Raw genomic sequence first — 23733 nt, 5'->3', positions numbered from 1 at the left:
ACAGACAGAGAGACAGACAGATATTAATAGACATATTAATAGACAGACAGACAGATAGATAGATATTAATAGACAGACAGACAGACTGATAAATAGATAGATAGATAGATAGATAGATAGATAGATAGATAGATAGATAGATAGATAGATAGATAGATAGATAGATAGATAGATAGATAGATAGATATTAATAGACAGACAGACAGACAGACAGGTAGACAGATTTAAATAGACAAACGCAAAGATAAATATAGAGATAAACAGACAGGGAGGTAGACAGACGGATGTAGACTGATAGACAGATAGTTAGACAGACAGGCAGAAAGACAGATATAGACAGACAGGTAGACCGATATAGATAGACACAAATAGACAGATAAATAGACAGTGAGGCACACAAACATATAAATAGACACAGACATACAGATAGACAAACACAAATAAACAGACAGATATAGGTAGACACACAAAGACAGACAGTTACACAAAAATAAATAGACACAGACAGACAGACAGACAGACAGACAGATAGACGGATGGACAGAGAAAGACAGGAAGAGACAGATATATAGATAAAAAGACAGATCTAGTTAAACAGAAATTCAGCCAGTCAGCCAGAAAGACAAATAAACAGTCAGAAAAACAGACAGATAAAAAAAAAAGACAGACTGATGACACACAGATGGACTAATCAAACAAACAACTGAAAGATAAACAGAATGATCAATCAGTACACAGACAGACACAAACAGAATAACAAACAATAGACCGAATGTTTGATCGATCAAATGACAGATGAAGCGATCAGAAAAACAATACATCGACTGATTAACGCACAGACAGAACGACAGTCAGGTAAATAAATACCAAACAAAATGAATATATTTAACAACGTAAAGAACAAAATAGCCTTTTATTCACTTCCATATTAGTTCCGAGTCTCTTTTCTCTTTAGAAAACAAGATTAATATCTATCACATACACAACCAAGTATAATGTGCAGATGAAAAATAGTTTTGTCTCTTTCCAGTACATATAATATAGTATTTAGACAGTTCAGAAAAATAAAAGCCTCTCCGTCCCTTTAGGAAATAAACTCCCAGAGAGTGATTCTCATCCGGGAAAGGGAGCTCAGAGATCTGCTTCCCAACAATCCAAGAGTCCACATACTCCTCCTTCAAACGAGTAGCTGACTTTTTAGATTGTTTTTTTTACACAAATAAATGCGTAGCGCAAAATATCCCAACACATTATAGAATATAGAACCATACAATATGTTAACAGATCCCACAAAACATTTCAAAGAGAAAAAAAAAAAACAAGTGAAAAGACTTATTACAGCATCTGACAACTGCAGATGTTCGGATTCAGTAACTTGAAAAGCAAAACGAGGCAAACGTCTTAACAGTTTCGAGCCACAATTAATATCAACTCCATCATCTCCAATTAGGTGGTGGATTTGTGACTTCATAAGTACACTACCTGACAAAAGTCTTGTTGCCTATCCAAGTTTTAGGAACAACAAATAAAGTTGACTTCTATTTGATCATTCGATATCAGAAGTGACTTTTATGAAAGGCCTTTAAATTACACTTTTTTTACCTGAACAAAATATGATCATGCTGTGATTTTTAATGATTTAATTAGGACAGTAAGGTCTGACTTTGCTCAGACAAAACGTCATGTCACTTAACAGAAAAAATGTACAGTATCGAATATAAAGTCAAGGTGCAGTGAAAAAAATAATTAATAATGTGGATGACTCCCATGAGCTTGGAGGACTGCATCCATACATCTAATAAATTAATTAATGAACTAATAAAACAATCTGAAATGGCAAAGGAAGTGTTCTTGCAGGACTCCCAGAGTCCATCAAGATTCTTTGGATTCATCTTCAATGCATCCTCCTTCATCTTACCTAAGACATGCTCAATAATGTTCAGGTCAGATGACTGGGCTGGCCAATCCTGAAGCACCTTGACCTTTTTTGCTTTCAGGAACTTGATGTGGAGGCTGAAGAATGAGGAGCGCTATACTGCTGAAGAATTTGCCTCTTCTGCGGTTTATAATGTAATGGGCAGCACAAATGCTTTCATACCTCAGGCTGTTGATGTCGCCATCCACTCTGCAGATCTCTCGCACGCCCCCAAACTGAATGTAACCCCAAAACATGATTATTCCTTTACCAAACTTGACCGATTTCAGTGAGAATCTTGGGTCTATGCAGGTTCCTATAGGTCTTCTGCAGTATTTGTGATGTTTGGGATGCAGCTCAACAGATGATTCATCAGAAAAATCGACCTTCTGCCACTTTTTCAAATGATCAACTAGAAGTCAAGTTATTATTTGGTGCTCTTACTACTGGGATTGACGACAAGACTTTTGTCAGGTAGTGCAGGTAAAGCGAGCATTAAACAGGTTTTCTCAATGAGAAATAGTGATATGATTGACTGTCTTACAATGGAAAAATTGTACACGGTACGAAATCTTTGCTGGTATAGAGACTCTACTTAGAAACTCCTCCACAAAGGAGAAAAACCGTCCCCGCCAACATCTCTACGGTCCAATCAATTATTCAATAAATGGCTTTTTTATGTAACACATCTTCATTTGCATAAAGGATTCAGTGACTAGAACACTTACACCGACCAACAATCATTTACAATTGTTTTTTTTTGTTTTTTTTCCAAAATCTGCACAATTAAAACTTGCACAAATACAATTTCTCCACAATTTCGGGTCTAACAAGGAAATAGTATTGGGGAAAACGTTCAAAAACAATTTTCAGCCTTGTTTTTTTAGCTCAATAAATATTCCTCTGCATTAATAAACCATATTCTGGGATGAATTTAGAAAATAAGTAATGTATTCCAAAGCTATGAATACCAAAATAGTCTATCACTGGACAAGCTCGTATCCAACTTTAAGGCCTATTAATTGTGGTATCAGGATACCCAAACAGTCTTTTTTAGGTCCAGAGACGTGCAGCATTAGATTGATTGTGTAAAAGGGGGCAGCGATTTCATCAACATGACAAAAAGCTCATTAATATTACACTAACGCTAATCAGTTACCTCAATATTTGTAAAACAGAAACAGTTCTTAATAGATATGGCTCGCTATTTCTGTCTTTTGAGCTTGCTAGTTTGTAAACAACCCATCCGGGGATACATGAAGTCATCAGTATGTAATAGTTTGATTCGGGGAAGCGTGTGCAGGATGCCGTCACTGTATTGATCAGTACAGTAAAGATAACAGCAGCATCATGGCAGGGAGAAAGAGGAGGAGTTTCGCTCAGAGACATCAGCTCAAATGCATTCGCAGTGCATTACAGAGCAAAAGCCGCACAGACATTCAGAGGCACAAACGATCCAGAGAGAAAACTTGACGAGACGCCAGAGCTACCACACCGCATTAAAGATCGAGAACGGGGAATGCATTAATTGCAAGTCGATAAATTCAGAAATCACAGTGAGTTCTTTGATATTGCAGACTTGTTATTTTGCAAATGCATGGCGGAAAAACCACAAGTAACTCACCGGTGAAAATCAATCAATTTGGTTTGTGAATTTGATCTGGGTTAAGCTCCCATCAGGTCACTGAGCTTAGCAAATCTGGGGGTGGGGCAAATCCCAAAATGCCCCTCTAAAAAACATTCAATGTGTCGACTTGTGGGCGTCCGTGACATCATCTGTACATATCAGAGCCCACCGAAAGCTTCTCTCAAAAGCGACTTCTCTCAAAAACAAACAGTCATTCACTGAGATTAGAAGAGTTGGCATAACAAGACGTAACAAATCAGCCATGATGTGCAGAAAATGCAGGAGAGGACAATCCGAGAGGTGACACGCGTAAGCAATTGCAGCATGCTACGAGCAAATCCTCCCAAGTTCATTACAATTACGCAGATATCAAAATACAGGAATAGACAGAAAAAAGCTTCAACTTAAATGTAGTGAAAGACACCGACCGCCCATATGTTCTTCCAATTGAAAATATAGATGTATTGTTTTAAGTCCGGCAAACTCTAATCTGATTAAAATGATAGAAAATGGCCATGCTGTAAAAGTTGCATGATTTATAAGCAATCACTATCCATAAATAGCTTTCGCTACATATAACCATCATGATTTCCCAATAGGAAACTTGAGACTCAAACGATAAGCACAATATATGCATATAATCGTTGGCTTTGTTTGTAGGTAAGAAAGAGTCTTGGTGTATTTGAGTGTCTGCTTTCACGCATCAAGCTGTTGACAGCTTTGAGGTAACAACCGTGAGTGCGATTTTAACACATCAGACGAACATAGCATAAGAGGCAGGCCAAGTCTGCGCAAAACTACAAACCATATCAAAAGCAGCTGAAGCTACATACCTCCCGTTCTGCCATTCACCACTTTGACCAATTACAACACTTATTGAGTTTTACACTTATAGCTGGCGAGTCGGATGCATCAGTTATATATACAGTGTCAGATGTGAGCGTTTTGGTTGTGTGAAGGTTCTTATAGCCCTTTGATGCGGCAGAGTGAAAATCAAAATGACAGCGAGAGAAAGAGACATGAGAGGGAAAAAGGAGACAGAGATGCTAAGATGCATTGAATATAAACAGTTGTCTTTGGTCTCCTCTGACGTTTTCTTTAAAAAAAAATGCAAAGCTTCAGTGTGACACCTTGCCTGTTTTGTTGATCCTGCCAGAGAAAGGGCTTCTTAAAAGAATTATAATCAAAAACAGGAAAGCAAGAACAAATAATTGAATCTGTCAGATCTTGGAATGGGTGTAACATATTTACAAGAAAGTTTTGAAATAAAGGAATGACGTCGTAGAGGAAAAAGACTGATACATTGCAGATCTTTGTATCATTCAGAATCTCTTTTTTTTCTCCTTGGTTCCACCTCTTGAAATTGTAGGAATGGCCAACATCCCTCTGGCATTCTCCTTTGTCCATGGAAAAACACAAAATGTTTAAAACAACAGTGTATCACATCCTTTAAAAACTGATTTGTGTGTCTGTAATGCCAAAAAATTTAAGAAACTTGCGTTTTAATCTGTTAGATTTCAAACGCATGCTTTCTGTTTTTACAAAATAAAGATGTTTTTTTTTTTTTAAGAAAGCAATACTCTTTATGTCTGTAAAGGAAAATGGCATTTCATGCCTCAATTAACTCGAAGGTTACCTCGTCTGGTCCTTAGCTCATAATGTTATGGTGAGAAATCAAAAATAAAGTGAGACCTCAGTGTTCCAAATTCACAATCTCATGATGAGAATTCAGGAAAGTGCATCTAGAAATGCACAAAAAATAAATAAATAATCGCTGATGACCGTATAAAAGGTAAAGGGAAAATCAAAAGAGCAAATAGCCTATGAAATGCCACCATGGAGCCCAGGACCGGGCTGCTCCGTCAACCAATTGTGAAGGCCGGCTGAGAGCACACTCCTGTCGCCGAGTCGTCACGGGAGCAGAGGCTCCGCCCAACTCACAGCTGAACTTATGGAGTGTCCCGTCTTTCATTGGCCATCTTCAGCTCCTCATTAGCTGGGGAGGGAGCCAATGACCATGGCAGGAGAGAAAGGAATTAAAATGCGAGTTATGGTTTCTGTGGTCCAGGGGAGAGAACGACAGGTGTGGAAAGGCCGTCCACGCTCAGTGCTGGGATCTGGATCTGATTGCTTCCGTTAGAGGGGAACTGCAGGAAAAAACAGGAAGGTATTAATTAGGACTTATGCATGGCTTGATTAAAAGTATGCTTAATGTGTAGCATTTACGTTGCAAGGATCGGTACGGAACGGTAATTATTGTGAAAAGCACTAAACAAATAAACAAATTAAATTTTTAATAGGTTTTTAGTAATATTTAGAATTGGATCTTATTTTTATATCACAGGTTTTCATTTTTATTTCATTCATTTGTTAATTTTGTCATTTGTTTTTTCTTTATATATTTTATTTGAGTATTTAAAATGGAAATTCCAGTGACTGTTTATGTTAAGCAATGAAAAAGCTTTTATTGTATGAAATAAGGTTCATTATCACCAGTGTTGGGGGTAATGCATTACAAGTAACGCAAGTCAAATAATAATATTAATTTTTAAAGAAACAAGTAAAGTAATGCATTACTTTTTTAACAATTAAGTAATAATATTTGAGTTACTTTTTAAGTTGAATTAGTTCACTTTTAAAATATAAATATCTGAATTATAATTAAAGTAATCAATGAATTGCGCAGACAATGAGAGAATGTGTTCGAAATACTGAACGCATTGAACAAAAGCAAAAGGTTATTGTCTCAACGTACAGTGATTTTACATAAGACAATTAGTACAGAAGTAGCAAACGCATTGCTTTAAACTTTCAATGATCTGTATCAGGAAGATCACTAATAATCTGGGTCAGGAAGTGTTTAGATAACATTATCCTAAAAATGTTCATGTGCTTTTAAAGATAAATGAATGTGTAGGTTATACAGTGCACTGTTAATTGCAGAACTCCTCTATAACAATTAAAAAAAAAAAACAAGCTCTGAAAGAGATCAAGCATCAGCCAGGTTATTAAAAAAGGCAAAAGCACCTCAAAATAACGTAACACATTACTTACCATAAAAAGAAAAACGTCATGCAAAAAATAAAAAATAAATAAATAATGCAACTAGTAATTTTTTAGAGAGTAACTCAAAACTGTAATGTATTACTTTCAAAAGTAACTTTCTACAACTTTCACCTTATCACAACAGACAATTTACAAAATGAATGCTTGGAGTTTATTCACAATACAATTTCAATGCTTAAATAACCTGGTAAATGAAGCTAGTAAATAATATTGGTTTCTAGTTTTAATAAAATGTAAACTCAGCCCAACAAACATATCTGCCAAGACAGGCTAGGGTTAGGTTTATTGTGCCTGTTCTTTAAAAAAAACAACATGTACATATATTCATCCAATCTCTGTACTGCAGCTACAGTATAGTCCAGCAGAGGATGCTCACATGCTTTTCTTGGGGTCAGTCCAACAACAACAACAAAAAAACCTTCTCAAAAAGCAACACAATTGCAATCAGATCCATTATTCAAAGAGCCAAATTAAAGACGGTGAAATCGCTGAAATGCTGAGCTCTACTTGAGATTCATTCATTGATTTTTAAATGGAAGCAACACAAATATGGTAAAAGGTCAGCAATGCCTTCATGTATAATAAATTAAAAAAAGCTATACAACTTTCATTTCTGTTGCTAATGCAAACAATTCAGCATGAACGTGATTTACCTAAGGTGAACATCTTCTGTGCTATTACAGCCAATTAAGTTTTTGGACCTTTTTTTCTTTGAAGGTGCAACTGTAACTGGGCAAATCTATCTGCAAATGTTGCAGACTTGGCTGTTCCCTCAACTTAAAGAAGCAGCACGTCAATTCATATTCCACTAGGATGGGGCACCACCCCATTAGCACTTATCTGTTCGTGCCTAATTGAGCTAAAGGTACCAAAGCATTGTAATCAGCCACCAGGCAGCTCGTGACAGAGCACTTAATCTCTGGCCTCTAAGAAGCCCTGACCTCACCCCATGAGATAAGTTAAAGATATGGTGCCCTATCATACACTGAATTTATAAATAGTTTTAAAACAAATCTTTGCGCTTAAAAAACAAAATTAATTTTGTAGGCTAATGGATGCATGTGCGTACAACACGTTTCCTCATCAACGAAAGAGAAAAAATGAAAGTGAAAGTAAAGGCCGATTGGAGGAGGCTCATCTCTCATTCTCCCACTGCAGATGCTCTGTTTAACCGTTTTCTCACTAGTGAAGCATTCAGTTTTTCCACTTACAAAGTCTGCCATGTAAATAGCAAATGCGCTATGGCACCACGCAACTGACTCTTAAAGGGAATGCAAGATGAGGCTCTGATTGTTTTTTTCTCAAAACACACCTATAACTCATTAAGAGAATAAGCTCAACCCTGTTAGACTATGCAACGCGACGCAGAGCCTATTTTTCCGTCCTTAAAATAGCAAAAGTGGATTTGGAGACACCCTTTTGCGCCCTGTGCATCAGACTTTGTGCCTAGATGGTTAAAATAGAATCCATGGTGTTTCGCCCACCTCTACCAGCTAACATTGAGGAACTAAAAGAAGGGATAACTGCAGCTATCCAAACTGTTACGCCCGAGATCCTATGGAGAGTGTGGAATGAATTCAAGTATCGGAGTGATGTCACTCGAGTGCCTGTAGGGAGTCATATTGAACATCTATGAATTTGTTTTCGACTGAAAAAAACTTTAAGTACTCTTCACATTGATTAATTACCAAATGGTCAATCATGTTTATTTGATTAAATACAGATTTTCAAAGTTGTCATTCTTTTTGAATCACCCTTTATTATAGCAAATTGGAGCAATAGCAAAATTTAAATAAATGATGTGTGTTTACAAGTGTGGGAATAACTGGCTAGCTTTAAACAGCATGGCTCATATATTCAGATGTGTCATCCAAAAATTATTCCTTCTAATGGCTCGGTTTCTTTTTCCCGCCAGAAATAAAAAACATTTAAGAATAAAAAAAAGAAATCAACAAATAATTAAGAATAAAAATGATCACAAGACTATTTGGTCTAAATTAAAACTTTATTTCAAACAAAAGAGCCCTTTTATTCAACATATTTTGTTTCCTCCATGCCAAAAAGCTTTCATTCCTCAACTGCAAGTAGTCAAAGTCAAAATGATTAGTCCTTCTGTGAATTTTTCTTTTCTTTTTCAAATATTTCTCAAATGATGTTTAACAGAGCAAGGAATTTTCACAGTATTTCCTATAATATTTTTTCTTCTAGAGAAAACCTTATTTGTTTAATTTCTGCTAGAATAAAAGCAGTTTTAAATTTTATTAAAAAAACATTTTAAGGTCGATATTATTAGGCCCCTTTAGCAATATTTTTTTCTGCTCGTCTACAGAACAACCAGCGTTATACAATGACTTGCCTAATTAATCTAGTTAAGCCTTGAAAAATATCAAGTCGAATATTATGTACTGTCATCATGACAAAGATAAAATAAACCAGTTATTAGAAATGAGTTTTTAAAACTATTATGTTTAGAAATGTGTTGAAAAAAATCTACTCTCAGTTAAACAGAAATTGGGGACAAAAATATACAGGGGGGCTTGAGTTGAGAAAAGAAGATGTATATCAAATGTTTATGGTGTGGTGTATTCGCTGGTTATGAATGGAGTGGGCAGAGAGTACATTCTCAGCCATGTGATGCGCTGAGCGAGTGTGAGGAGACAGATGGTGTGCTGCTGCCATGCTGTGGACAGAAACTGTGTGGACAGGAAGTCTCACCTGGAAGGAGAGCTTGGCAGGGCTGCGTGGAGCGATAGGACTGAGCGTGCTCCAGAAGTGAATGGTTGATGGCAGCGGACTCGGTGTCAGCAGCACTGGAGTCTGAGCGGGAGAGAAAAGGGAGGGAGACAATTCAAGAGGTTGGTTGTATGTGTGTGTGTGTGTATGTGTGTGTGTCATTTTACAAGGTCATTGTGTTATTTCTCTTTGTTTTTGGTTATCTGGTAACAGAAGTGTTCAGTATCTCTCTGCCTTTGTGAAAAATCCCATTGAGAGCTTGCAGCATGTGAAGCACCCTTTCACACAGCACAAATGCTATTGTTGCCTCACACACACACAAAAACACAAGATATTTCAGATAAACATAAAAAGTACAGCCTAAGCAAAGATCTGGCTCTTAAAAACGCAGGTAGGACTTCAATGAAAATCTGTAAGATAACGCTTAAGATCTGTGATCAGTCATTTATCAGTCATTGTGTTGAAATCAGAGTGGTCAAACTGATTAAATAGTTTTTCCTGAGGTGTACAAGTCTTAATAATGAAATTGTGAGCAGCACAAATCCAATCCCACCACATTGAGCAACCAACATTTTTAATAGTCTTTTCTACCCTATTAAAACATATGCAAGTAAACCCACTTCTTGGACAAGTAAAAAAAAAAGAAGAAAATTTGAAATATACTTGCGGTGGTAGGCGGATTGAAACACATCTTTTACCCACAGCACATAGATGGTCAACTACATGCGACAAACGAAAAAGTAATGTGATGTTAACTATATTTTTATTTAATGGGACCCTGTTTAACACCTTTTCTTTTTCGATGGTTTAAAGTTATTTAAAAAAAAGGCTGTTGAAATGAAAGAAATCCACCATTTTCTTACTTTTAGCCCATTTAGGAGCCATGTGCACCCACAGACAGGTAAAGACTGCTCTCTCTCTCTCTCTCTCTCTCTCTAAAGTTGCTTTATTGGCATGACATTTTGTACAGTATTGCCAAAGCATTTAAGATTTGTATTAAGTATGTAATATAATAACATAATTAAATTAATAAAGTATACAGCAAATGAGAAATAAATAACAGTAAAAAGAAACAAAAATAGACATTATTGCTAAAAGTTATAATAATTACAAGAATGAAAAGTTAAATTATTTAAATGAGGCAAATTAGTTGATTAACATTTTCGCAAACTTTTGTTGCAAAAGGTGCGTCTCTGTGGGTCTGCAGAGCATGTTTTTTTAATAATAATTTTTTTTTATTTTCTTTTTTTAAACAATATTATGGTAGCCAAGAGCTTAACATGCTGTAATTTTATAAAAAACATGCGCAATTACAATAAAACACCAGCAAATTGAGAAAAGATTCTCATCGGTTTGACATCAAACATGTTGCAAATCCACACAACGCATACACGTAAGGAAAAGAGGCTGCATTTCTCACAACACATGCAAATAGCATGGAACACAACGGAAATGTTTCATGGGGACCCTAAAAATGCGACAATGAGTTGTCTCTCACTATAACGCTGTTCACATTTCGGGGCCTCGCAGTTTCGTGGATTTTTTTTTGTGTGCAATTTGGCTTTTTATTTTGCAGCACATTGTGTTCTGTGTTCTGATTGGCCGTAGGCCATTGTCAATCAGTGTCTGTGTCTCCTGTACAATACAGAATGTGTTCAGCTTGCCAAATTAATATAAATCTTTGATCGCTAACAGTGTGAGTTTCAACAAGGATGCAAAAAGGGTTGTAACTGTCTGCAGCAAGACCATTGTAAAGGGGGTCACACACCGGATGCGCTTCGCCATGACCCACTGCGCAGCAGCCATGCATTTTAGAACTGTAAACATAGGTTTATGTTAGGGTACGCACACTGGCGCCGCAAGTCGTTTGCTGTCTGTGGTGTCCAGCTACAATTCAAGACACTGTTCATATTTCTACCGTGCCACAGAGAGCCATATGAATAATTTCATTTCAAATAACATGCTAATGTGCGAGTCTGGTGTGTGTTACTTCCAACTGTCATGTGTGGCGCATCCGGTGAGCAACACCCAAAGGATGAATTCTGCTTTCTCTTTGTGGATCAGTGACTACAGGAAAAAGAACATTACGCTGGATGCCAAAATAATCCACACAAAAGCTAAAAAGTTTTATGAACCTTTTGCTGACAGCAGTGAATGTTTGCCCCTGACAACAGGTTTTGATCTTTGATTTCATTCAATAGCACTAGACTTATTTTTCTATGAAAGTTTGAACTTTGAGAGTGTTTAATCAAGAGAAAAAAAGTGTAAAAATGTTAATGCCTGTCTGAAAAAAGTGTGTAGTGACAGGTTTTACAACCTTAAAACATCTATAATAGAAACAAAAAATAAAGCTGACTACTTTGCAGATTTCGCCTACTGTGGGTTATTTTTAGAACATAACTCCCGCGAATAATGAGAGACCACTGTATATTACTAAACAAATTCATAAGAAAAATGTCCACTACAAAGAACAGTATGTAAGCGGGCATGTATTCACAACAAACAAAGGCATGTTTTGATGATGCCTTGATTGAATGTGGAATCATGGTGGTTGTAGTCTTCATTACATCCGATGGGACTCCGTCAGAAATCATTTTAATGGATGAGCTAAAGTATTCAACACTTATTTTTATGGCAGCATGATGCAGAGGAAATTGCGCGTGATTGAAATTGAGGAAATGTGAGGGTGATGTGGCACAAAAGCTGCAGAGTTTTTATTATGAAACAGTCTACCACTTTGGTTTTTATCACTCACGATCATTTATAGAAAAAGCAACGCTGCTTTATACTAAATAACACTTTAAGGTTCTGTTAAAATGCTGCTCTGTGCAGCCTATTAAAATACAAAACACATTAAAGCATATTTGGCGTTTGCCTATTTTCTATAAAACCAAACCAAAATCGAGGGTGTACTGTCATTAGCATGAACACACAGAATATGCTCCGTCTCACTATTCAAAGTGGATTATACCCCCTAAATTATTTATTGATAAATGTTTTCTCTTTTTTTATTCTTGTTAGATGTATATTGTGTTTGCCTATAATGCAACTCAACCTTGAGATGACATTACTTTATATAACATTGCATGTACCATTTTGTTAGTAAGTTCAGTTTGAAACAAAGAAAAAAGGCTTATTTCTCTGGATTTGAACATTCTTCAAAACGTTTGAGATTGTGTAATTATTCAAGTCAGCAAAATATACAACACTGTTCTATTACATGAAAATAAATTGTACATATTGTGCGATATTAAAACAAGCCTAATGAAGAGCTGAATGACTCACCAGGGAATGTGAGGTGATGACTGTGGGTGTTAAGGTGTTTGTGGCACTGCCAGAGGCAAGCAGGCTGTTCACCGCTGCATTGACCTTATCCAGTGAGAGTCCAGGGGGCAACAGTGTAGACGAGGATGGCAGCTCCAGCACACGTGGCTTCTTTGATTTAGGAGGCTGGACGTCCTGCGTGCTCGCCTGGAGGGAGGCTGATGCAGTATTGGTGTCCTCTGAAAACAGTTTTAAATGAGAGGCTGACATTGAGGATTGATTTTTAAGCACTGCGGTTTTGGTGACCTATAAAAATGTTGAAGAACTGTGAAGCATGCCTTTGAGTGGCATATAGTTTTTATATAAAGCTTGAATGAGAAATTAGGCAAAAGATATTTACATCTGATCATGTACTTAATAATTACTGCAAACAATTGTTCTACAAAGTACTGTACACAACAACAAAAAAATGTTTGGCTGGGAAAAAGTAATATTTAAAAAAAAATCATCTATAAGGTCAATTGATATAAAAAACAACAACAGTAAGGACATTTATGGAGTAGAAATAACTAGAATTTTTGACTTCAAAGTGCAAGTCATATATTTGTGACTGTTGGTATCCTGCAATTTGTGTTTTAATTTCAGTTGTTCAGCGTTGACGTTCAGTAAATAATCATAGATAGTAGATAGTGTGTGTTTCCTTCAGTTATTTTAAAATCAAGTAATGCACCCTTCATTCAGAAATCTGCGAGCATATTTACAATACAAAACCTGTCAGTGAACTATAAGGGCAAAAAAATAAATAAAAAAGTAAAACAATCGTTTATTAATCGTAATCAAGTTCAAATGTTAAATTAATCGATAATTTGATTTTAGACCTCGATATCAAGAACACATTCGGGAACTTTCACTCATCCTTCGTTCTTGCAATCTTGAGTTTTGGAACTGAACTTTGATGGCTGATGACGTTAGAGAACCCGAGGATGCAAGAACGCATATTGAGAAACAGCAATATATTAAGTCAAAACTAAATTTTATTTTTGACGCGATTAATCTTTGCCCAGCATTAAAAATCAAAACAAAACATTTTTTAAGCACTAAATATACAGATGAAGTCAGAATTATTAGTCCCCCCGTTTATTTTCTGCTTTATTTTTTTATTACCGTTTTATTTTTTTTATTCCCAATTTCTGTTTAACGGAAAGAAGATATTTTCAACACATTTCTAAACATAATAGTTTTAATAACTCATTTCTAATAACTGATTTTTTTCTAAAAACTGATATTTTATCTTTGCCATGATGACAGTATATAATATTTGACTAGATATATTTCAAGACACTTCTATACAGCTTAAAGAGATATTTAAAGGCTTAACTTGGTTAATTAGGTTAACTAGGCAGGTCAGGGTAATTAGGCAAGTTATTGTATAACGACAGTTTGTTCTGTAGACTATCGAGGAAAAAAATAATGCTTAAAGGGGCTAAAAATATTGACTTTAAAATGGATTTTAAAAAAAACAACTGCTTTTATTCAAGTTGAAATAAAACAAAAAAAGACTTTCTCCAGAAGAAAAAATATTATCAGACACTGTGAAAATGTCTGTGCTCTGTTAAACATCATTTGGGAAATATAAAATAAATAAATAAATAAATAAATAAAATAAAATCAAAGGGGGCAAACAATTCTGACTTCAACTGTTCATATAAGAATGACTTATAAAAGATCATGTGACCCTGAAGACAAGTAATGATGATACAAATTCAGCTTTGTAATCAGAGTATAAATACTATGTGACAGCATTTCACAATATAACAGTTTTGACTATATTTTGAACCTAACAAATGGAGATTTGTGAAAACAAGAGAGCAAATGTGAGTCATTGGCAAAACAGTAGGTTGTTTACAGTTGCCAAGCAAGCTGAAGCATTAACATGGAATTTAAATGTCCCTTTTATGATAGAGACTATAATGCTAAGAAACAAGCCAAGATTAGCTGGGAATTTGTAAATGTAGTAACCCTAAAAATAGACCAAATCAGTAAGCTGCTATAAACATTAGCAGCCATTTTGAGCTTAAACTCTTTATAATGCATAAACAAACTGAATGTTTGACTAACCAGGTAGCTCAGGTTTCTCTTTCACTTCTCCTTCTCCAACCGGCGGGCCCACTGGCTCCACGCAAGGGGATGTAGCATCCACAGGGATTGGGGCATCTGTAACTCCAGGAACAGGCACTGCAGACACCGGCTGAGAATGGATATTAAAATAAATTAACAAAAAGCTAAATGATTCCAGCACTTAAACTAATTTTTACTGGTGCACATTGAATGCTTAATAATTGATCGTAACACGACTGTTTACCTCAACATCTGCTTTGTCCTCCAGACTGACAATCTCTAGCAAGTCTTCATCCGCTGAAAGGCTGGACTCTTTGGACTGCCCAACAGACGGAGGCTTTATGACCACAAACACATGCTGAGAGGGGTTGACAACACATTCTCCAGGAGGCAGAGGAATGAGCGAGGTTAGAGAACTGGGGTCAGACAGGTAGATCTGTGGTGGGTCTCCTAAACTCTGGCTCTTCTGTGCTTGATTGTTCTGTGAGATATAAAACACTGAGATATATAAAACAATGCAGAACAATGGCATGTTGACCTGTGCTTTAATGAGCAATGGTACATTAATGAGCAATGCACAAGCTTATACATCATTTACATACACAGTGTGGCATCTTCAAATGTAAAAAGAAAATCTTATGAGGAACTATGGCTTATGATTTGTTTATTTTACTTATCAGCAACTTATAGCAAGAATAACATTGATATGATACATTCAGAATAATATACACTCACTGGCCACTTTATTAGGTACACCTTACCAGTACCGGGTACATTTGAGTACTGTGAACTTACTGTCATGTTCAAGAAACCAGTCTGAGATGATTTGCGCTTTATGAAATGGTGTGTCCTGCTGGAAGTAGTTATTAGAAGATGGGTACACTGTGGTCATAAAGGGATGGACATGGTCAGCAACAATACTCAGGTAGGCTGTGGCGTTGACACGAAGCTCAATTGGTACTAATGGGCCCAAAGTGTGCCAAGAAAATATCCCACACACCATTACCCCCCTATCACCAGCCTGAACCGTTAATAAAAGGGAGGATGGATCCATGCTTTCATATTGTTGACAGCAAATTCTAACCATATTATCCGAATGTCAGAACAGAAATCAAGACTCATCAGACCAGGCAACGTTTTTCCAATTTTCTATTGGGCAATTTTGGTAAGCCTATGTGTGGTGTGGTCTTCTGCTGCTGTAGCACATCCGCTTCAAGGTTGGACGTGTTGTGCGCTCAGAGATGCTCTTCTGCATACCTCAGTTATAACGAGTGGTTATTTGAGTTACTGTTGCCTTTCTATCAGCTTGAACCAGTCTGGCCATTCTCCTCTGACCTCAACAAGGCATATGCACTCACAGAACTGCCGCTCACTGGATATTTTCTCTTTTTCAGACCATTCTCTGTAAACCCTAGAGATGGTTGTGCATTTTCAGCGGTTTCTAAAAATATTCAGACCAGCCCATCTGACACCAACAATCATGCCACGTTCAGAGTCACTTAAATCACCTTTCTTTCCCATTCTGATGCTCGGTTTGAGCTGCAGCAGATCATCTTAACAGGGCTCGAAATTGCGACCATTTTGGTCGCATATGCGCCCGAAAATTAATCTATGCGACCTCATAATATATCTGGGAGCATTAGTGCGACTACAGATAATGGTTGTAGTGCAACCTGTTTTGAGTTTTTTGTAAAAACGTGCTGAATCGCTCTTCCCTGCCGCTATATTGGTTCATATTAGCTGTCATTTACTCAAGGTATTCCGCTGTCAGAAGAAAGGGAAGGAGCTTTTATGACCACGGGAAATGCAAACGGCTGAAGAGTGAAAACCTAAAGCACACAGGTTTGCAAACCCTACCTAAAGTTGAGGCGCAGATGAAAGCGATCATGACACGTCACGTGGTGAATAATGATCCGCCAGCCGAGATCAATCGAGTACGCGCTTCTTGGAGAAGGTGCCCGAATCTCCATCCGTTGCATTCACTGCGTGTTTAGCGCAAATGTCCGCTAAAAGTCAAATCTAATACTGTACATATCATCGCCAAAGGAGCTCGCCTTTACTAAGTTTACACTGAAACTGCGGCTCATAACAAAGACCGGTATTGCGCCGATGGTTAGCGCAAGAGTCCTGCTCTGCCTGCTCATAAATTGGGTCGGCTGACTCGCCAGCTTTCCACTAACAAAGAAAAATGAAGATCATCTCAGACTGAACCTCTAAATTGACACAAACTGAAACCAAAACTTTTAAAGAGTGATAGTGAGACTTACTTTCTTTTGTCTATTCTTTTTGAGGTGTATATTATTTTTTTATTTATTTACTGATTACTGCTTTGCAGCTTTCATCATTGAATTGAATGATTTATTATAATCTTTTGTTTGTTTTGTAGCAGAAATATTATTTATTAAATTGACATGCATATAAAAACAGCAGTACAAAAAAAATATTTCTTACTGCAATGCTCAATTTTTGTTTGATGCAAACTAAACAATTATTTTTCATAAATTAACAGACTTTTTATAGCAGATAACCTACATTCATGCACATTCAAGGCAGTATCATAATGAGAAATGGAATTCATTGTTACTATTATTGTCATTTTTTATCATCATTAATATTCTATGGCCTAATTATTAGACATTCATTTTGGAATTATTGCACACAAATATCAATGTCTTCGCAGCATTAGTTAGATAGTTGTTTCTGGTTTTTGTCAGTCCTATTAAATGTTGTTTTAAAATACAATAAATCCCTTAAAAAACAATTTGCAGCGGTGCTCATTCATTTTTGGTGGATGCTCCTAAATTTTTTCTGGTGCTCCTAAAATTTTTTTGGTGCTCCTAAATATCTGAAGTTGGGAGCACCGGTGCTACCAAGTAAAAAAGTTAATTTCGAGCCCTGTCTTAACCATGTCTACATGCCTAAAAGCATTGAGTTGCTGCCATGTGATTGGCTGATTAGACATTTTTGTTAATGAACAGTTGGACAGGTGTACCTAATAAAGTGGCCGGTGAGTGTAGATATAATATAATATAGATATATTACAATATATTAGAAACATATTACATAATAACAACTTCATATTTCAGTAAGCGTTGATATAAAACAAATAAATAAATTGCAAACATGTATATTAAAGCATTTGATATGATTTTTCAGTTCAATAACTCAGTGTGGCTTGTGAAGCAAATTTTCATATTCACTTTAAACAGTTCGCTGATAGCATTTGTGCAAATGTGTCACACTGCAGCCAAATGTTTACTTTAGTTTTTGAGTAGCAAAGAACTGCGTACATGTGATGTACATTTTGTAATTACTGCAGTATGCATGTGCTGTATGAGCACCACCAGATATGTTTTACTACACAATGTATGCACAGAATGCACATGCACTCTGAACATAGCTTATCCACAAGGCTTCAACATAACACATTACTGAAAAAGGCAAAAACAACAGATGCCTTTGTTGACGAGTGCTTGGGGAGGATTTAAAAATACCTGCAACTCTATTTTAAACACTGACACCAAAATCGTGTCTAAAACTTGGCATGAAAACAGCTTCATAGTATTTTCCTCACTATTATGAAGCATATTAGAGTGAGAAAAAAAACAGATATAATCAACAAGAAATAAAAATTGCTTGATTTTGTCCAACAGGGATTAATAGGAAGATCGGATTAGGGCTGCACAGTTTATCACTGAATTATAGTTATCGCGATAATAATATATGCAATATATGTATCGCAGACATGTGTGATACATTTATTTTATGCATTGGTTGTTTATCTAAGTGCGGCACAATGGCTCAGTGGGTTGCACTGTCGCCTCACAGCAAAAAGGTCGCTGATTCGAGTCCTGGGTGGACCAGTTGGCATTTCTGTGTGGAGTTTGCATGTTCTCCTTGTGTTGGCGTGGGTTTCCTCCAAGTGCTCTGGTTTCCACTACAGTCCAAAGACATGCGCTATAGGTGAATTGAATAAACTAAACTATCTGTAGTGTATGAGTGTGTGTGTGAATGAGTGTGCATGGGTGTTTCCCAGTACTAGGTTGAAGATGGAAGGGCATCCGATACGTAAAACATTTGCTGGAATAGTTGGCAGTTTAATCTGCTGTGGCGACCCCTGATAAATAAGGGACTAAGGCGAAAGAAAATGAATGAATGAATGAATGAATGTTTATCTAAGTTTGACGTCAGATGGGGCCTTACAATCTGAGTAGATTGCTATTGGCTGGAGTGGGCCAAAAGTACAAATAAATACTAATAATGAGAGTTAAGACATTAGAGGAAAACGACAACAGCCAATCAGAGTCAGAATATCTGCTGAGGTTTTCATTCATACAAAGGGCCCTATCATACACCCAGCGCAATGCGGCACGACGCAATTGTTGTTTGCTAGTTTCAGCTCGACGCAAGAGTCATTTTGATGTTTTGCACCAAGCTGTTTAAACAGCAAATGCATTTGCGCTCATATGTGCGCCCATAGGCGTTCTTCTCCAAAAAGGAGGCGAGTTGAGGCGAATTACTGGTGCGTTGCTGTTTTGAGGGACTAAAATGCACTATTCAATAGACAAGCAGAGAGGTGGTCTAATGTCCAGCGCAGAGCGCGTTACTTGTGCGCCTTGCTTAATACACACAGGATGTATAGCAATATGCATATGTTTACAAATGAAAAAGAAGTAAAGAAATAAAATATTACAAAAGTTTTTTTTTAGCCTAAAGCATAAATATAAACACTACTGCCTCCATGCCTTCTTCATCTGGGGGGGGCTTTTTCAGTTTTTATGACAATTTGCTTTTGTATGATATTATTATTATCATTATTACTATTTATTATATGAATATTTATATTTGTTTTATAGGTTATGTCTGTGCGTAAAACATGTTTGCCTATCCATCAAAGTGAAAGTGAAAGTAAAGAATGAGGAGGCTCATCTCTCATTCTCGCGCTGTAGATGCTCTGTTTAACTGTTTTCTTGCTAGTGAAGCGCTCAGTTTTACCACTAACAAAGTCCGCCATGTAAATAGCAAATACGCTATGCAACTGACTCTTAAAGGGAATGGGAGATGAGACTCTGATTGGTTTATTTTCATAACACACCCTCAACTCATTAAGAGAATAAGCTTAACCCTGTTATACACTGCACCATGGCGAAAAGCGGATTTTTCCTTAAAATAGCAAAAGTGGATTCTGACACACCCTTAATGCTTTTGCGCCCTACACTTTGCGCCCTGATCGTCAAAATAGAGCCCAAAGTGTTTTAAAGACTGAATGTTTACAAATTAACACAATTTATTATTCTGAATTAGATCTGAAAACATATCCTTCACCTGTTTATTTTAATATAATCACACAAATAAATTATTTAAAAACAGATCTAATAAAAATAGCATTTTTCTAGAGAAATATTATACTGTAACATATGTCGTGTTCGCAATACTGCATATATTTCCAGTATCGTTCAGCCTTAGATTGCAAGGTTATCTTTATGTATTGGTGAATTTTATACGAGATGTTGCCCTGCCCTCACACCAGTAAAAACATCAAATAAAAAGAAATGTTGATTAAAAGAAAGATGGGAATTTATAAGATGACAAGAGGACATAGACTAAAAAATGATGCACTTTTATAATAAATACTGCATTTTTACATTTAAAACAAACAAACTGACTATACAGAGTGAGTCTAGATGAGTGTTAAAGAGTGAATCTCTACCGTGATTGCAGTGGCAGAGCCGGAGGGAGTCTGGGGGCTGAGGGCTGGTGTAGCACATGGTGAAGGCTGGGTGACTATCACCTGCAGATTGCTGCTCTCCACAGTCGACTGCGCTTGAACACTTCCCTGCTGTCCTTCTGTCTGACAAACTCGCATCTGCAGCATACATATGCATAATCACTGTCATTTAAATACCTGACTCCCAATGTGCCACAAAAGGTTTTAACCCATTGAGAGCTCATTTAACTAATGATTTACAGTAGGGAAAATAAGTATTGAACACGTCAGCATTTTTCTCAGAAAACATATTTCTAAAGATGTCGCTGACTTAAAATTTTCACTGGATGTTGGCAACACCAAAGAAATGCATCTCTAAAAGACATTGGGTTATTTATTTAACCCAATAGTTGAGTTAAAAAATTATTTGGTGGCTTGTTGAGCTAATTTGAACCTTTATTTTGTTATTTTCTAATAACTCAACCAATTGGGTTAAATAATGGGTGCTTTGTTGGGTTATTTTTAGCCTTTGTTTATTACACATAATTATTTTTTTTTATGCTTGTATTGTTTGGGTTTTTACCAAAACCAGGTTCAACTCCATGTTAAAAGCTCCTTCAGAAATATTATTCCCTGGAAAAAAAATAATGTGTTCAATACTTATTTCTCCCACTTTATGACAGACTTAAAAACAGAATGAAGTCCTGACCTCATGCATGGTGCGGTCCAGAGATGCAGGTTTAGGATTGCAGTCATTTAAGACATGCTCTGTTTTGATGAGTTTGGAGTTGCCTTTGCAGGGCGTCTGCAGAGACTGAATAGTGAAAGTGGAGTAGAGACCAGACTTCATGTAATCGTTGCGGGAGCTGCGTTGCACTGAACTTGGGGAGGAGCGCTGAACCTGCAGGCTCTTGGAGAGGCATTGGTTGGCGGTGGTAGCACCACCCATAGGTTTGGTCTGGATGGACAGCTCCAGTTTCTCCCCCGTAGAGGCCCTCTGGGAATCCTCGGTCCCCTTCAGTCCATCAGCAGAGTTTGGGTCCGGATAGGTTACAAACTTGTAGACAAACTTCTGACCGCTAACTTTCTTAATAATGTTCTGTGGGAGCATAAAAGTCTTGATGACAAATGGAGCAAAAATAATATCCATCTCAACTTAAATCTTTAAGCCTTTACTTTAATCTTTAATGTTTTTTCATTGTAGTTAATGGCATTTGCTATTATTAAAATATTATAACATAGTACATTGATCATTAGGCAAAGGTTAATTATTAATATATTAATAATATATACTGTGTGTATTTATAATGTATATATAATCTGCATTTATCATGCATATATTTGAGAAAAAAAAATTATATTCAGATTTAAATTTGTTTATATTAGGGGTGTAACAGATCACTGTAAAATATAATGAGAGAAGAAGTTGTGGTGTGTTATTCAGGATGTGGTTGGTTTTTTAGGTTATTAAAGGTGTTTTCTGTAACTACTTGTTTAGCCTTCAATAATGCATTGAGTGTAAGCTGCACGATTAATCCTTAAAAGATCAGGTTCTCAACACCCACATAACAAAAAATACAAATAAAGTTGATTTGCATATGTTTATTAATCCTTCGAATCACTGCATTCAAATCTGTGTTTGAAAAATGCAAAAAATCAAAAAAAGATTCAGTTTTTAGTCTTTGAGTTGGTTATGAAGTTACAAACAGTCAAGTAACACAAAAATACTGGGATAACAGTTTATGGTTTAGATAAAACCACTGATGTTTATGGTAAACATTAATCCCACATCCTCATCATATCCTCAAAAACGAAAGTTGTAGGCAGCAATTACATTATTTACCCAATAAGTGGCGACATCCAGTCATCAAAAATAAGCTACTAAATAATTCTTCAAAAATGATCCATCTAGCATTGAAACATGAAGTTTTATGAGTGAATCACTTATTGAAAATGAGACTAAAAATAAATATGGGTTGTACAGATCTATGAAAGCTGAAATCGTACCTAATACTTCTCCAGGCTTCAGTCTGATTCATTAAATTTAAACCAAGGGTGCCCAAACTTAACTTAAGGCCAAAAATTAAACTTGCTTGATCCTAATGGTCCAAAGGTAAATATAGTTGCCATGGGTAATATCCTAATTTATTTAATAATATTTAAAAACTACAAAAACTTTGCTTTAAGTTAACCAATACAGTATTTTATATTAACTAATACAGTTTTTTTTATAATGAACTTATAACAGTTAAAACTAATTTATAACAGAAACTAATTTATAACAGAATTACACTAGTTTTTTGCCTTGATTTGCTCACCGATGTCTTCTGGATAGTCCTTCATCCGTCAAGTGACAGTATTTATATTTGTAAAATCAGATTCATATACAACATTTAATTGAAACAATTAAACAGAAAAACAAAAAACAAAAAAAAAGTGATAACAATCTCTGAACTCTATGTTAAAGGCATTCACCCCAACCCTCTCCATCATTCTCACTCTCCTCTCAGATGGGATGATGGGCCAAATCAAATGAACTCAATGGCTCAACTTTGGCCCGCAGGCCCTACTTTGGGCATCTCTGGCTTAAACAATTAGAAGCATTTCATTTTTGTTATCAACAACACTGCAGCTCAAAAATGTTCAGAACTGTTCTGCTGCTTACTATTCATGTGTGAACTATAATAAGTGTTTTTGAGGGTTCTTTAATATATACACAGTTCAAATGAGCAGATTCCTATTAATGACAATTAAGTATTATTATCCTAATGACCCTAATAATAGGATGCACATAATTTAACATGATTATTCTTACCATTATTTGTAAAACTGACTCAATGTACAATCATAGTGATTCTTACACATACCTTATCATAGTAGTAACGAAGTGCCCTGCTTAGTTTATCATAGTTCATGTTGGTTTTGTTCTTGCGAAGACCCCAGAGTCTGGCCACCTCCTCAGCGTCCAGCAGTTTGAATTCCCCGTCCCCAGATGTCCAGGATATCAAGTGCTTCTGATTCTGATCATCCAGGAGGTGAAGCAGGAACTGCCACAATGTAATGGACGGATCCATCGCTACAGGGCACAGAAAACAGACCATTACCTTGTGCAGAGTAAAACCTACTGATTAAAGTTTAGGGGTGTTAAGGGGTTACTACCATGTGAACTTTGTTGAAAAAGGGACTAGTATAGGGATTAGTATAAGCAATATTGCACAATCAAGTCATAATGTTGCTGAAATATAAAGCGTTCAAAATAGTTAAGCCATACTTAAAAACAGCCAATGAAAATAGTGCTGTCAA

The 23733-nt window shown here is 36.3% G+C and overlaps 1 protein-coding gene across 1 annotated transcript in view; it reads right to left on the bottom strand.

Annotated features, from left to right (window-relative positions):
* Positions 1-894: 894 nt before the first annotated feature.
* The window catches only part of elk1 (ETS transcription factor ELK1), a 37545-nt gene continuing 14706 nt past the window's right edge, over positions 895-23733 (bottom strand). Inside the window, exons 2-9 of the mRNA XM_691202.9 lie at positions 23298-23506; positions 21140-21529; positions 20434-20589; positions 14968-15204; positions 14724-14853; positions 12627-12844; positions 9324-9425; positions 895-5689 (exon numbers count right to left, since the gene is read on the bottom strand). Coding sequence (XP_696294.3) covers positions 5591-5689; positions 9324-9425; positions 12627-12844; positions 14724-14853; positions 14968-15204; positions 20434-20589; positions 21140-21529; positions 23298-23506 — 1541 coding nt within the window. The 3' untranslated portion in view covers positions 895-5590. The remainder of the gene's footprint in view (positions 5690-9323; positions 9426-12626; positions 12845-14723; positions 14854-14967; positions 15205-20433; positions 20590-21139; positions 21530-23297; positions 23507-23733) is intronic.

This window comes from Danio rerio, chromosome 8 (genome assembly GCF_049306965.1).
Source record: "Danio rerio strain Tuebingen ecotype United States chromosome 8, GRCz12tu, whole genome shotgun sequence".
In the NCBI taxonomy this organism is placed as follows: Eukaryota; Metazoa; Chordata; class Actinopteri; order Cypriniformes; family Danionidae; genus Danio; species Danio rerio.
The sequence above is the reverse complement of the archived record's forward strand: the minus strand, read 5'-3'. Positions and strand labels throughout refer to the sequence as shown.